Raw genomic sequence first — 12,028 nt, 5'->3', positions numbered from 1 at the left:
CCCACACATCCATTCCCAGAGGGTCTCACACATCTGCCATCCTGTCTGGATTAGGTTGTGGGAGTTTTTCATTGACTTTAATAAGAGAACATGGTGACGCTGATACTAAAGATGCCCTAAGAGATTTACTGCTTCCCAAGCATACTTTTCCGTACCTCCATTGTGGAATAATAGTCCAATTTTCCTTTGGTAATCTGGGACCTTCACCCCTGCCAACATTGTGACTCTATTCGTAGCCTGTAGACTCAAAGGATTGAGGACACCAAAGTGGCCATGGGGGTGGGGAAGAATCTTAACTTCCATTTTAGTGAAATTATTATTGTGTCTCCTGGAACAAGCATTCCTGCTTCTGGACCTAAGACCCGGAGGCCAGCAGAGTATGAGGTTGTGGGAACAAGAAGCAATAATTTATCTAGTGGGTTACTAGAGATAATGGTGAATAGTACCACCATACCTGTTGCCAGCTCTTGATTCCTGGACTCGTAAATTCTGGCTTTAGGGAAAACAGTGCCATAGAGTAGATGCTGATTTAGACAAAATATGGCTTTCTGGAGAATCTGGCCCCAGCCCTGCAACCTAGCTGGTGCTGTAACTCGGTCTTCAAAAGGCCATTTCACTGTTCTCTCAAACCAGCTGCTTCAGGATATGAGAACATGGTAAGACCAGTGAGTTCCATGATCATGGGCCCACTGTTGCACTTTTTTGGCTGTGAAATGAGTTCTTCGGTCAGAATCAATGCAGTGTAAAATACTGTAAAAGTGGATAAGACATTCTGTAAGTCCACAGATGGTCACTTGGGCAGAGTCATCTGTATGACCATACATACAGGGAGCCAAATCTATACCCAGTAAAGACAAAGCACTACTCCTTCCATGATTGGAGGAGCCAATGCAATCCACCTGCCGCAAGTTGCTTGTTGATTACCTTGAGGGCTCAGTGTCAGTCTCTGCTGCCGGTAGACTGGGCACTCAGCAGTGGCACTTACCAGATCGGCTATGGTGAGTTTGATGTCCATGTTGTTGAGCCCATGCATACCCTCCATCCCTGCCACCGTAGCCATTTTGTTCATGAGCCCATTGAGCAATGTCAAGGAAGGCTGGTGCAGAGGCTTACTGCTGTCTACAGACCCGGTCATCCTATCCACTTGATTGTCAAAGTCCTCCTCTGCTGATGGCATTAACAGGGAACACAAATATCTTCACATTCTTTGCCCATTCAGAGAGATCCATTCACATTCCTCCTCCTCAAATGTCTTCTTCTTTCAATCATGTTCTTTCCAAGGCCCTGACCATTCTGCTAAACCATTGGCTACAGCTCAGGAATCCATATATATTCATACATTGACCTTTTTTCCTCCAAGTAAAATACACATCCAGGTTCACTGCATGAAGTTCTGTCCACAGAGAAGCTTTCTTCTCACCACTGTCCATCAGGGATGTCTCACAGAGGGGCTGAAGTGCTACAGCTGTTCACTTTGGGCAATGCCTGAATATCATGCATAATCATCCTTAAAATGCATACCCAAGCCTTCTCTTCCTCTGTCAACTGATCATCTGGTAAACCCCATGAGGCCATAGGTTCACACTGGGGGATAGAAGGCACTGTAGCAGGAGTAGGACCCATGAGCATTTGTGCCACTTCTTCGTGTAATTTAGTAGCGCATTCAGGATCCACTCAGACTCTATTATGTATGTGCCATTTCTATTTGATAATGAATTGCTGTTGCACACAAACAACTTTACGGTTTGGAGGGTTGGATAGAACCCAGGTCATGATGGGCAGCTCAGGTCACATGGTAACTCGGTGGCCCACGATCAAGTGTTTAGTTTTCAGTAAGGCCCAGTAAGAGCTAAGAAGCCGGGCGTGGTGGTGCACACTTGTAATCCCGGCATTCGGGAGGCTGAGACCAGAGGATTGCGGTTCGTGGACAGCCTCAGCTACTTAGGCCCTCTGCAACTTGATGAGACCATTTCAAACTACAGAATAAAATATAGGGCAGGGTGCTAAGAGCTATTTCTCAAAGGGAGAGTAATTGTCTGCAGATGTTGGCAAGATCTTGCTCCAAAATCCCAAAGGCTTTCTCTGCGATTCACCTATGGGGGCTTGCAAAGGCTCCAGACAGCATCTCCATCTACCACTGATACCTCAAGTACCAAGAGTTTGTTAGATCATAGGGCCCAAGTTCAGAGCAGCTTGGGTCTGTTGTAAAGCCTTCTCTAGTTCTGGGCCTCACTCAACACTAGCAGCTTTTTGAGTCCCTCAGGTTGATGGGCTGGAGTAACACACCCAAGCGAGGAATGCATTGCCTCTAAAAATCAAATAGGCCTACCATGCACTATGCCTCATTTTTGTTGTTGGAGGGATCAGATGTTATAGTTTATCCTTTACCTTAGAAGGAATATCCCAGCATGCCCCATACCTCTGAGCTCCTAGAAACTTCACTGAGGTAGAAAACCCTTGAATTTTAGTTGGATTTATTTTCCATCCCCTGGCATACAGATGCTTCACTAATAAGTCCAGAGTTGTTCTTCTTGCTCACTCGGTTTGATCAACATATGTCAGCAATATAATGGATCCATGGACCTTGTAGAAGAGAAAGTCAATCTAGATCTCTGCGAACTAAGTGATGACCCAGGGCTGGAGAGTCGATATAGCCCTGAGCGAGGACAGTGAAGGTACACTGCTGGATTTGCCAGGTAAAAGCAAATTGTTTGTGGTAGGCCTTATGGATAGTAGGTATGGAGAAAAAGGGACTACCCAAATCAATAGTTGCATACCAGGTACCAGGAAGTGTGTTAATCTGTTCAAGCAAGGAAACCACACATCTGGTACAGTAGCTGCAGTCAGAGTCGCTACTTGGTTTAGCTTACAATAATCAAATGTCATTCTCCAAGATATGTCTTCTGCACAGGCCACATAGGAGAGTTAATGGGGATGTGGTGGGAACCACCCTTGCATCTTTCAAGTCCTTGATGGTGGCACTAATCTCTACAATCCCTCCAGGTATGCAAGATTGTTTTTTGTTTTTTGTGGGTTTTTTTTTTTTTTTGGTGGTACTGGGGTTCCTGGAAGCCCTTCTACCTCCAGGCTACACTCCCAGACCTATTTTTACATTTTTTGGAAACAGGGTCTCCTAAGCCAGCGCACGCGGCTGGCTTTGAACCTGCACGATCCTCCTGTCTCTGCCTCCCAAGCGCGGGGATTACAAGCGTGCGCCACCACGCCTGGCTGCAAGATTGTTTTTTGATTCACTATTTTTCCCAGGTTAAAAAGGGAAAAATAGTGAATCTGGATTCTATTTGGCTTTTCCCAACATAAAAATATTCCTGATTCCACAGAGTTGGGAACCACTGTGTGGATTCTGCCAAGTGCTAAGCATTTCTATCCCAATTATACATTCTGGGATTGGGGAAATAGCTGCAAGATGAGTTCAGGGACCCACTGGACCTACTGCGAGTTGGATGTTGGCTAAAAGTTCTTTTATCATCTGATTTCTATAAGCAGTTACTTTGACAGGAGACCACGATGGTGTTTTGGGTCTCCTGGAATCAATGCCAATTTACAGCCAGTGTCCAGTAATCCCCATAAAGCTCTGATTATTTCCTCTTCCCCAATGTACAGTTACCCTGGTCAAAGGCCGTAGATTCTTTTGAGGATGGATGGGAGAAAGATTTATGGTAGGACTTCTTGGTTCTATTCCAGAATTCTCCTCAAAGGGACCTGGCCTCTCCTTCAATCAAGGAGTTCTGGGCCTATAAATTGGCTCAAATCTGGGAATTGGTTGAGGGACCATGATTCCCTGATATTATGATTTATGTCAGACTGTGGAACCCTTGTCCCAGAATTTTTCTGCTTATATAAATCAATAAGAGTTTGGTGGGTTTCCTGTCCTTTCACTTCTAGGAACACCATGACTAATCAGTCAGCATCATAGATCTGCACGAGTCAGACCTTCTGATCACTGCTTTTCCTTTGTTGCCCATCATGATAAGTATAACCACCTTTCCTCTGGAGATCTAGAGCCTCCACCTGGCCACTCCAGGATCCTGTAATACCTATCACATTTAAGTCTACCAATTGATTGATTGAATTTCTCTCTGTAAGTTCTGGCTGACAAAGAATAGCAACGGTAGATCCCTTCAAGAATAATGTCACCCCTCTCACAACTTTGTTTCTTAAAGTATGGGTGAATGGCACATCCTCTAGATATATCACTGCAGAGGAGAAGGGCTTACATGGAAAATTCATTCTAGCATTCCAGGCTCTCTGAGGTTTTTGTTTGTTTTGTTGTTTTTTGTTTTTTTGTTTGGTGGTACTGGGGTTCCTGGAAGCCCTTCTACCTCCAGGCTACACTCCCAGACCTATTTTTTTTATAGATTTTTTTTTTAAATTTGGAAACAGGGTCTCTTAAGCCAGCAAGGCTGGCTTCGAACCTGCACGATCCTCCTGTCTCCGCCTCCCCACCGTGGGGATTACAAGCGTGCGCCACAATGCCCGGTTAGGCTCTCTGAGTTTTGAATTCCCTCATCCACAGAAAACCAAAAAAGATTAGACATTTCACAGTAAGCCGACTATTTTGGTCCACACCTCAGCGAAGCAACGAAATAAACTATTAACATCCTTTTTAACATTACAAGCTTATTGCATCAAGTCTAGAGTCTCTGCATAATGGGCGTCTGTCAATAGATTCAGCCTGATTTAATTGTATGTTACTTCCATTATCCCATACCTGTCAACTTAGGAGTATAGTGTACTTCCTCCTTGGTCACACTCTCTACCCACTAGGGGCCCTCTTATACTCGCTTCTAGTTATAGGCCTAGAGGTGAAAGTGGGTAGTGAGGGTGGGTCTTAAGGTGTACCAGCATTATCTTGCTCTGTCTCTATAGGCAGTACTGGATGAGTTCCCTAAAGAAAGGTGGAGAAATTGATTCTATTTAGGAGGCCATGTCTTCTGGCAGGATAAACCTAAACCCAGCAGAATGTAGAGATTCACCCCCTAACCTCTTCAGGGTTCTCCCAATACATCCTTATTTCATTTTTCAGGATCCTATTATTTTCCCAGAATGGCCCTCACCTTAACTGAAAACACCTTTTGGGACTGAGTAAACCTTATGTTGTAAGCCAGCCAATCTCAGGATGAGAGTATGTTCTTGCATTTTGGCAATTCCAGTCCTATGACAAGAGACAAGACTATCCTTCAAAGCACACTGATTAACCATTAGCTCAGCTGTGGGCTCCTGGAGCTTATTATTCTCCTGTGTTCATTTGTCCAATGATGCCAGTAACAACTACCCAACATCATCATTTTTCTTAGTTCTCCACAAATGTTCCAAAGTAGTGTATATAGAGTCACTAAACCCCTTGCCTCTCACAAGAAAGAGGCAAATTAGGAGCACTGAAAGGATCCACTTTTTATATAGTTTTAAATAGTTCACACCATGGATTAGCCTCTCTGGATTAACAGAAGGAGGGTCTTTATCAACTTTAGGCCTAACAAAATTGGAGAGCAAGCTCTAGAAGTCATAAAACCAACTAAAAAAAATTCATCCTCACAATTCTGTTTCTGTATAAACATTCTTGGCTCCAAAATCTGTATTGGTCAGCGTTCACTAGAGTAACAGAACTCACAGGACACATATATGGTAAAAGGGGATTTATCAAATCAGCCATCAGTCCAAAGCAGTGTAGTCAAAGGTTTCCAACTGCATGTGGAGAGCTGGAGGAACTAGCATCTGGTCGACTGGCCCAAGAGCTAGAGTCTCAGAATCGGAGTGAACACTAATTTAGTCCCAGGCCAAGATAGAAAGGCCAGGAAACTCTCTGGAGAAATGATGGTGAAGGTCAAGTTCAAAGAGCAGAAGGCTAATATCTCAGAGCAGGTGCACTCTTTTCAGGAAGAAGCATGCATGCCTTCACGTGGCTTTCTTCTTCCTTTACCCAGCTCCTGTGCCTATCAGAACTGTCCTGCCTACATTCAGGGCATGACTTCCCTTCAATCTGCCCTTATTTAAACCAATTATCTCATCAATACCCAAAGTTACATAATCCTAAGTGTTTCATAATTGAGTTGACAATCCAGACTAGCCATCACACTATTTCTAATATTCTTATCTGCATTTCAGGAATTACGATCTTAAGCTATCTTTATAGAAGTAGGCATGTGCCAAACTTCGTCTCAAATGGCTCTTTTTTTTTTCTGTGACCAGGTGAAAAATCAGTACCACACAATGCTCTACACAAATGACTGTAGTGGTCAGTTTCTCCATATCTTGAGTATATTGAGTAAGACAGAGATATTTGTAAGACAGAGCCCCAAGAGAACTGTTTTTAATCTTCTTCTTCTTCTTCTTCTTCTTTTTTTTTTTTTTTTTGGTGGTACTGGGGTTCCTGGAAGCCCTTCTACCTCCGGGCTACACTCCCAGACCTATTTTGTACTTTTTATTTGGAAACAGGGTCTCTTAAGCCAGCGCGGCTGGCTTCAAACCTGCGCGAGCCTCCTGTCTCTGCCTCCCAAGTGCAGGGATTACAAGCGTGTGCCACCACGCCCAGCTAATCTTCATTTTTCTAAGAGAAAACTTAAGCAAAGTAAACTAACTTGCCCAGGGTTCTAGCTAACTAATGCTGCTCTCAAGACTTAAACCCAGGCATTCTGAATCTAGACTCAATTATAATACATCCCTTCCTAGCTATAAAGTGAGATCTTGTTTTATACTTTTGACCAAAATATAAGCTTGATCTAAGATGAACTCCATTTTGTGTACTACTATATCCCCACAACCTTGAATGGGGCCTGGCACAAGGGAATGAGTAGGACTCTTAAGTTCTTTTCTGCCGCTATAACAAAATAATGGAAATTTGTTTCTGAGGATTGTAAGAAATCCAAGAACAAGACAACAAAAGATTCAGAGTATACTAAAGGCTTAATCTCTGATTCCAAGATGGTGCCTTCTCTCCACATTCTCTCAGGGTGATAATGCAAAGGGATAAATGCTTTGTCCTTACATAGTAGAAAAGATAGAAGAACTAGGCAGCTCTCTGAAGTTCCTTTCATAGGGGCGTGAATTTCATTCAGGAGGGAAGTTAATCATTCCCCCAAGGCCCCATCTCCTAATAGTACCCAAACCATGGGGATTAAGTTTCAACATGGATTTTGGAGCAACTCAAACATTCTTTTTTTGTTGTTTTTGTTGTTGTTGCGGTTCTGAGGATGGAACCCAGAGGCATTTGACTACTGAGCCACACCCCCTGCCCTGTTTTTTTATTCTTTATTTTGAAACCGGGTCTCACTGAATTACAGAGGGCCTCACTAAGTAGCTCACTAAGTAGCACTAAGTAGCTGAGGCTGTTTGTGAACTGTGATTCTCCGGTTTCAGCCTCCTGAATGCTGGGATTACAAGCCTGTTCCACCACGCCTGGTGCTCCCTGCCCTATTTTTTATTCTTCATTTTGAAACAGGGTCTCACTAAGTTGCAGAGGGCCTCACTAAGTAGCTGAGGCTGTTCGTGAACTGCGATTCTCTGGTTTCAGCCTCCCGAATGCTGGGCTTCAAGCATTCTAATCACAGCTATTGCTGTCTCCTTTCGTGATGTTGTGTGACAGAAACCATTTTTCCCTTCCATACACAAGGTTGGGACACATCCGGACTTTACCAGAGAAGGGATGAAAGGAAGAAGATGGGCAATTCCCTCATGGTACTTCCAGCTTTCTGTCTTGGGATCTAGACAACATTTTCTTTGAAATCATAGCACCGAAGGAAAAATAAATCATTTGGTGTGTGCTAATGATTCAATGTCTAACCTCTAAAGATGACAAATGTCTTACTTCTCTACCCTATTACATTTCTGTCTTACTACATATGTTCATGTGATTTAATTTTCCAGGAAACTTATTATTCATCTACTCAATAACCTTTAAGTCCCATAGCAGTTTGACTTTCCCTGCTCCCAGAATCTTGAAGCATTGTTTCTTTAGCATAAAGGGGTTTTGGAAAACAACAAAAAAAGAAAGCTGAGAGCTCAACAAATAAAGAATAATATTGAAATCATAACAACTCATTATTTGTTTTTAAGCTTGATCTTTCAGAAGGTTATTGTCTGGAGTTGAATACTAATAGACTCAGTCTCTTTATGCAGAGGAAATCTTAAACAACCATGTTCATGGGGAAGGACATTAATCAGGAGAGAGAAGTGAGACTGGCTTCTAATAATGTTTGCATAATAGCTACCCTTGAGTATATTGCTTGACTTAAAAATAAATATTCATGCTTTCCATAGCCGGGACAATGGGGATTATTTGTGGTTATGATTCTGTTATATGATCCTTTGCGTATTCACGGGGACTTCAAACTGGGAGGCTGTTGGAAACCAACAAATATAAATAACGATGCTTGTGAATCATATGAGGTAGAAGTTGAAAGAGGCTCCATGATGGGCAATCTGGGGGAAAGAAAGGAGAACAGGTTATAACTGTTTTCAGGAAAAGAGAAACAGAATCAAGCTAGCCTACTGAAGGACTTTTAGGTTACTCCCCTGGTTTGTTTTATTTCTTTTATTTGGGGGGTGTACTGGAGCTTGAACTCAGCAGCATTCTACCTGTAAGTTACACCCCCAGCCCTATTTTAGATTTTATTGTGAATCAGCATCTTGCTGGGTAGCTGAAGGTCTCCCTAGGTTGGCGAGGCTGGCCTTGAACCTACATTCTTCCAGTCTCAGCCTCTCAAGTACTAGGATTACAGACATGCATTACCAGTTCTGTCCCTGATTTGCTTTGCACTCTTCAGTAGTTTCTCAGAAGATTATCCTCCTGCAGGATAATCCAAGTGTCTTGTCTTGGCATAAAACTGCTCACTAGAGTGAGCTTTGTGAAATCCTGCCCACATATGACCTCAATCTACCCTCTCTCTCTAGTGGAACAATGCAAAATGCTTCACGGGTTCCCTTGTGCACCAGGACATTTAACCTCCGAGTCTTGGTTCAGATTTTTCCTTCATCTCTCAGGGCTGTTCCAACTCTTCTTTGCTAAACAGCGAATGCCATTTTTCATGAGTGAATTGGCTTAAACTTCACCTTCTCCAAGAAAATTTCTTTGAACTCATTGCTGGTCAAAAAGTTTAACCTCAGCCTTTCTCATTGATTGATTGATTGATTATTAAATAGTCTTTGTCCTGGGGAATTCTTTCATCATTTTGATTTATTGTTTGCATGCAACAATTTTTATTACACGAGTACTTTATATTAAATGAGTCCATTGTTTCTTTTCTTTCTTGATTTCCTCTTTCTCTCTCGAAATTTTATAAACTTGTAAATTTGGGGAAAGGGTTGAAAACAGGCTGTGCTTCCATGTGAGTTACAAGAATGAGTATTAGCTGCTTACTCATGCAATTTTTCTAATGCTATTTCTTTCCTAGTCTGGATATTCTACTGCAACAAGAGAACATCCTGTAAAATAAGAGTCCAGACCGATTTGTCTCCCCAGATCTGCAGTTGCTTATGCTATCCCTGGCCTTTTCTTCTCAGGGCTCTAATGTAGGGTTTAGGTTTTGGAGTTAAACATCATCCCATTGGCTTTTTATCTGTGCTTCTTGTCTGAAAAGTGCTACGTTAACACATATATCTGGGAACCTTCAGGTGCCAAGTTTCCCCTTATTGGTAGGCTCCTTCTGAAGTGTCCAAGTGTATATTTTATGTACTTATGTGCAGGCATGGAAGCACTAAAAGCTACCTATTCTGTTTATATGGCATATCTATAAAGCACTTTTTAAAGATATGCTATATAAATATGCCTCAGAGGTGAGCAATACGGCTATAATATACTATAGAGATGTGCAGATATACCACGGATATAGTATAGAGGTGAGCAGTAAAGCTGTGAATGGGAAAATTGACTCAAAGATTAGATATCTTTTTACATTTGTGTTTTTGTAAATTGCAGAGTTAGAACTCAACCCCAACCCCCCCCTTTTTCACACTACACACCTGATGGTAGTATTCTTGCCACCTTCTACAGACCTCACGGAGCCTAGTAGAGCTCTGTGCAGAGTGAGCTCACTGAGGCACTGGGCAGAGGCCTGGACTGGACACGGGGACCTGCCAGTGGGGTTGAGTGGACCACTCCTGCCTCTGTGCACCAAGACAGTCACTTTACTTCAGACTCCAAGACCTCATAAAACAGAGCAAAACACCATGTTTTCTTAGGCTCTTTTTATAAATAGCAGCTTATGAGTTTTCTGTTGCTGTCATCTTTATCCCTCTCTCTGCATTGTTTTTGGTCAGCTCAACAAGGAACCAGCGTGCATCTGCAATGTGCAAAGCACTGTGTTGGGATTCACAGGAAGATGGAAAGCATATATTGCATCTAGAATCTTATGAAAAGGAATCTCTTCTTCCTTGTCTCCTGTATTTTTATTTTTCTCCATTCTTCTTTCTGCACTCTCCTCCCTTCTGTGTTCAAGTATACGTCCTCCTTGCCAGAGGTTTCCAGGGCTTCTGCTTTGGCCTCAGTCCTGTGTTGCTGAGCGAGTTTCATACACAGGTGGCCCTCTGCACCTGCTTATTCAAGACTCATCAACACTCTAAGGAGAGGCCTTGAGGTTTTTTGCTCAGAGATAGTCAGGGACTCACTGTATGCTACTTCTCTTTTGGCTAATTCTAAATCAGAAGTTACTCAAACAAGATGAACAGACCACCACTGGCAAAACAAATTCAAATTATTTTTTTCTAAAACTTTGTGACTTCAAAACTGGAAACCCTATTTTTTTTAAGTAGTTTCAGAACTGAGGTATTCATTGTTCTCAAAAGACCATTTTTACCCTTATGTGAAGAGTTCCCTTGAGGAACCATAATTGTCACCAGACATGCATATACTTTTCCCTATTATGGATAGTATTTTCTTATTTCTCTTCTATGCCACACAATATTCAGAAATCACTGAACACTTCAATTTTTCCCTTAAAGAAATATATTCTTATAAGTAGTTTAAGTTACTCTAAGACATTTAGGCTTCCTTTCATAATGGCCATTTATTGATTTAATGCCAAACACCAGCTTATTTTCTTCAGAATATGATTAAAATACATTTTTTTCTGTTGTCCTAGTCTTAGTATCCATAGTAGTGAGTATTTGTTCATCATAACAAAACACACAATCAGAAATATTTATTGAACTCCAAGAGAGCAAAGTAGAAGGAACTAGAAAGAAGGAAATAGTTACAATCATGATTAGATCCTTCCTTTACATTAGTGGCTGGGAAGTAACATTCATAACACTTCATGAATTTTTAAGTCACCCCAACAGGCTTATACTTTCTGTTTTACATTTGTAAAAATAGAGACTCAAAGATAAATTTTATTTATTTATTTATTTATTTTTATTTATTTATTTTTTGCTATGCACATGGCTGGAGCGGGGCAGGGAGGGGGTAGTCACAAAGGCTCTATCTAGAATAATGTGGGGGATTGGCACCTGAGTAGGGGGGATTGAAGAGGGGAACTTTTTCTTTTGGGCCAAAATTTAGCCTTTAGGCTGCTTCTTCTTTCCTAGCTTCTTCCCTAGGGGAACATAGACTCTCTCTCCAAATTATGAACCCCACCTTTTGTAACGTTTTAATAAAAGGGTCTTTACTAATGGGGCATCTCTCTTTTGTCTTTCACAGCAATTTTGCAGGCGGTAATAGCTGGTGATCTTATGAAGGTAAGATATTCCCCTTCCTAAACTTTGGTGATTCTTTAAGAACTTTAGATCGACCTCATTGCTCACCAAATTTTTAAGATAACTTTAATCACTCGTCTTCCCTCTGCCTGCACTGGCAGAATAGAAGGAGAAAGGATGTTCTTTTTGTAACTGAGCAGAGACAGTGAGGGGACCCCTTATAGTTTCTCTGCATATCTAATAGCAAGGGGTAATGGAAGAATGCCCAGGCATTTGCCTGGACTAGTTCCAGTAGACTGCATATTCCCAGGATGCCCCGTGCACAATGCCTGTTATTCCTGCTCTCTGAAAGCTGACACTGGAAGAATTTAGAGATTTCTTT

The 12,028-nt window shown here is 42.0% G+C and overlaps 1 protein-coding gene across 3 annotated transcripts in view; it reads left to right on the top strand.

Moving 5' to 3' along the window:
* The window catches only part of DGKI (diacylglycerol kinase iota), a gene marked incomplete at both ends in the record, with an annotated part of 483,096 nt that overhangs the window by 450,547 nt on the left and 20,521 nt on the right, over positions 1-12,028 (top strand). For all 3 annotated transcript variants that reach the window (XM_080700835.1, XM_080700834.1, XM_080700836.1), the window contains one exon: positions 11,651-11,688. In XM_080700835.1, coding sequence (XP_080556961.1) covers positions 11,651-11,688 — 38 coding nt within the window. The remainder of the gene's footprint in view (positions 1-11,650; positions 11,689-12,028) is intronic.

Source organism: Muscardinus avellanarius, assembly GCF_963383645.1.
Source record: "Muscardinus avellanarius genome assembly, chromosome: 9".
In the NCBI taxonomy this organism is placed as follows: Eukaryota; Metazoa; Chordata; class Mammalia; order Rodentia; family Gliridae; genus Muscardinus; species Muscardinus avellanarius.
This window is presented reverse-complemented; position numbering and strand designations above follow the sequence as displayed.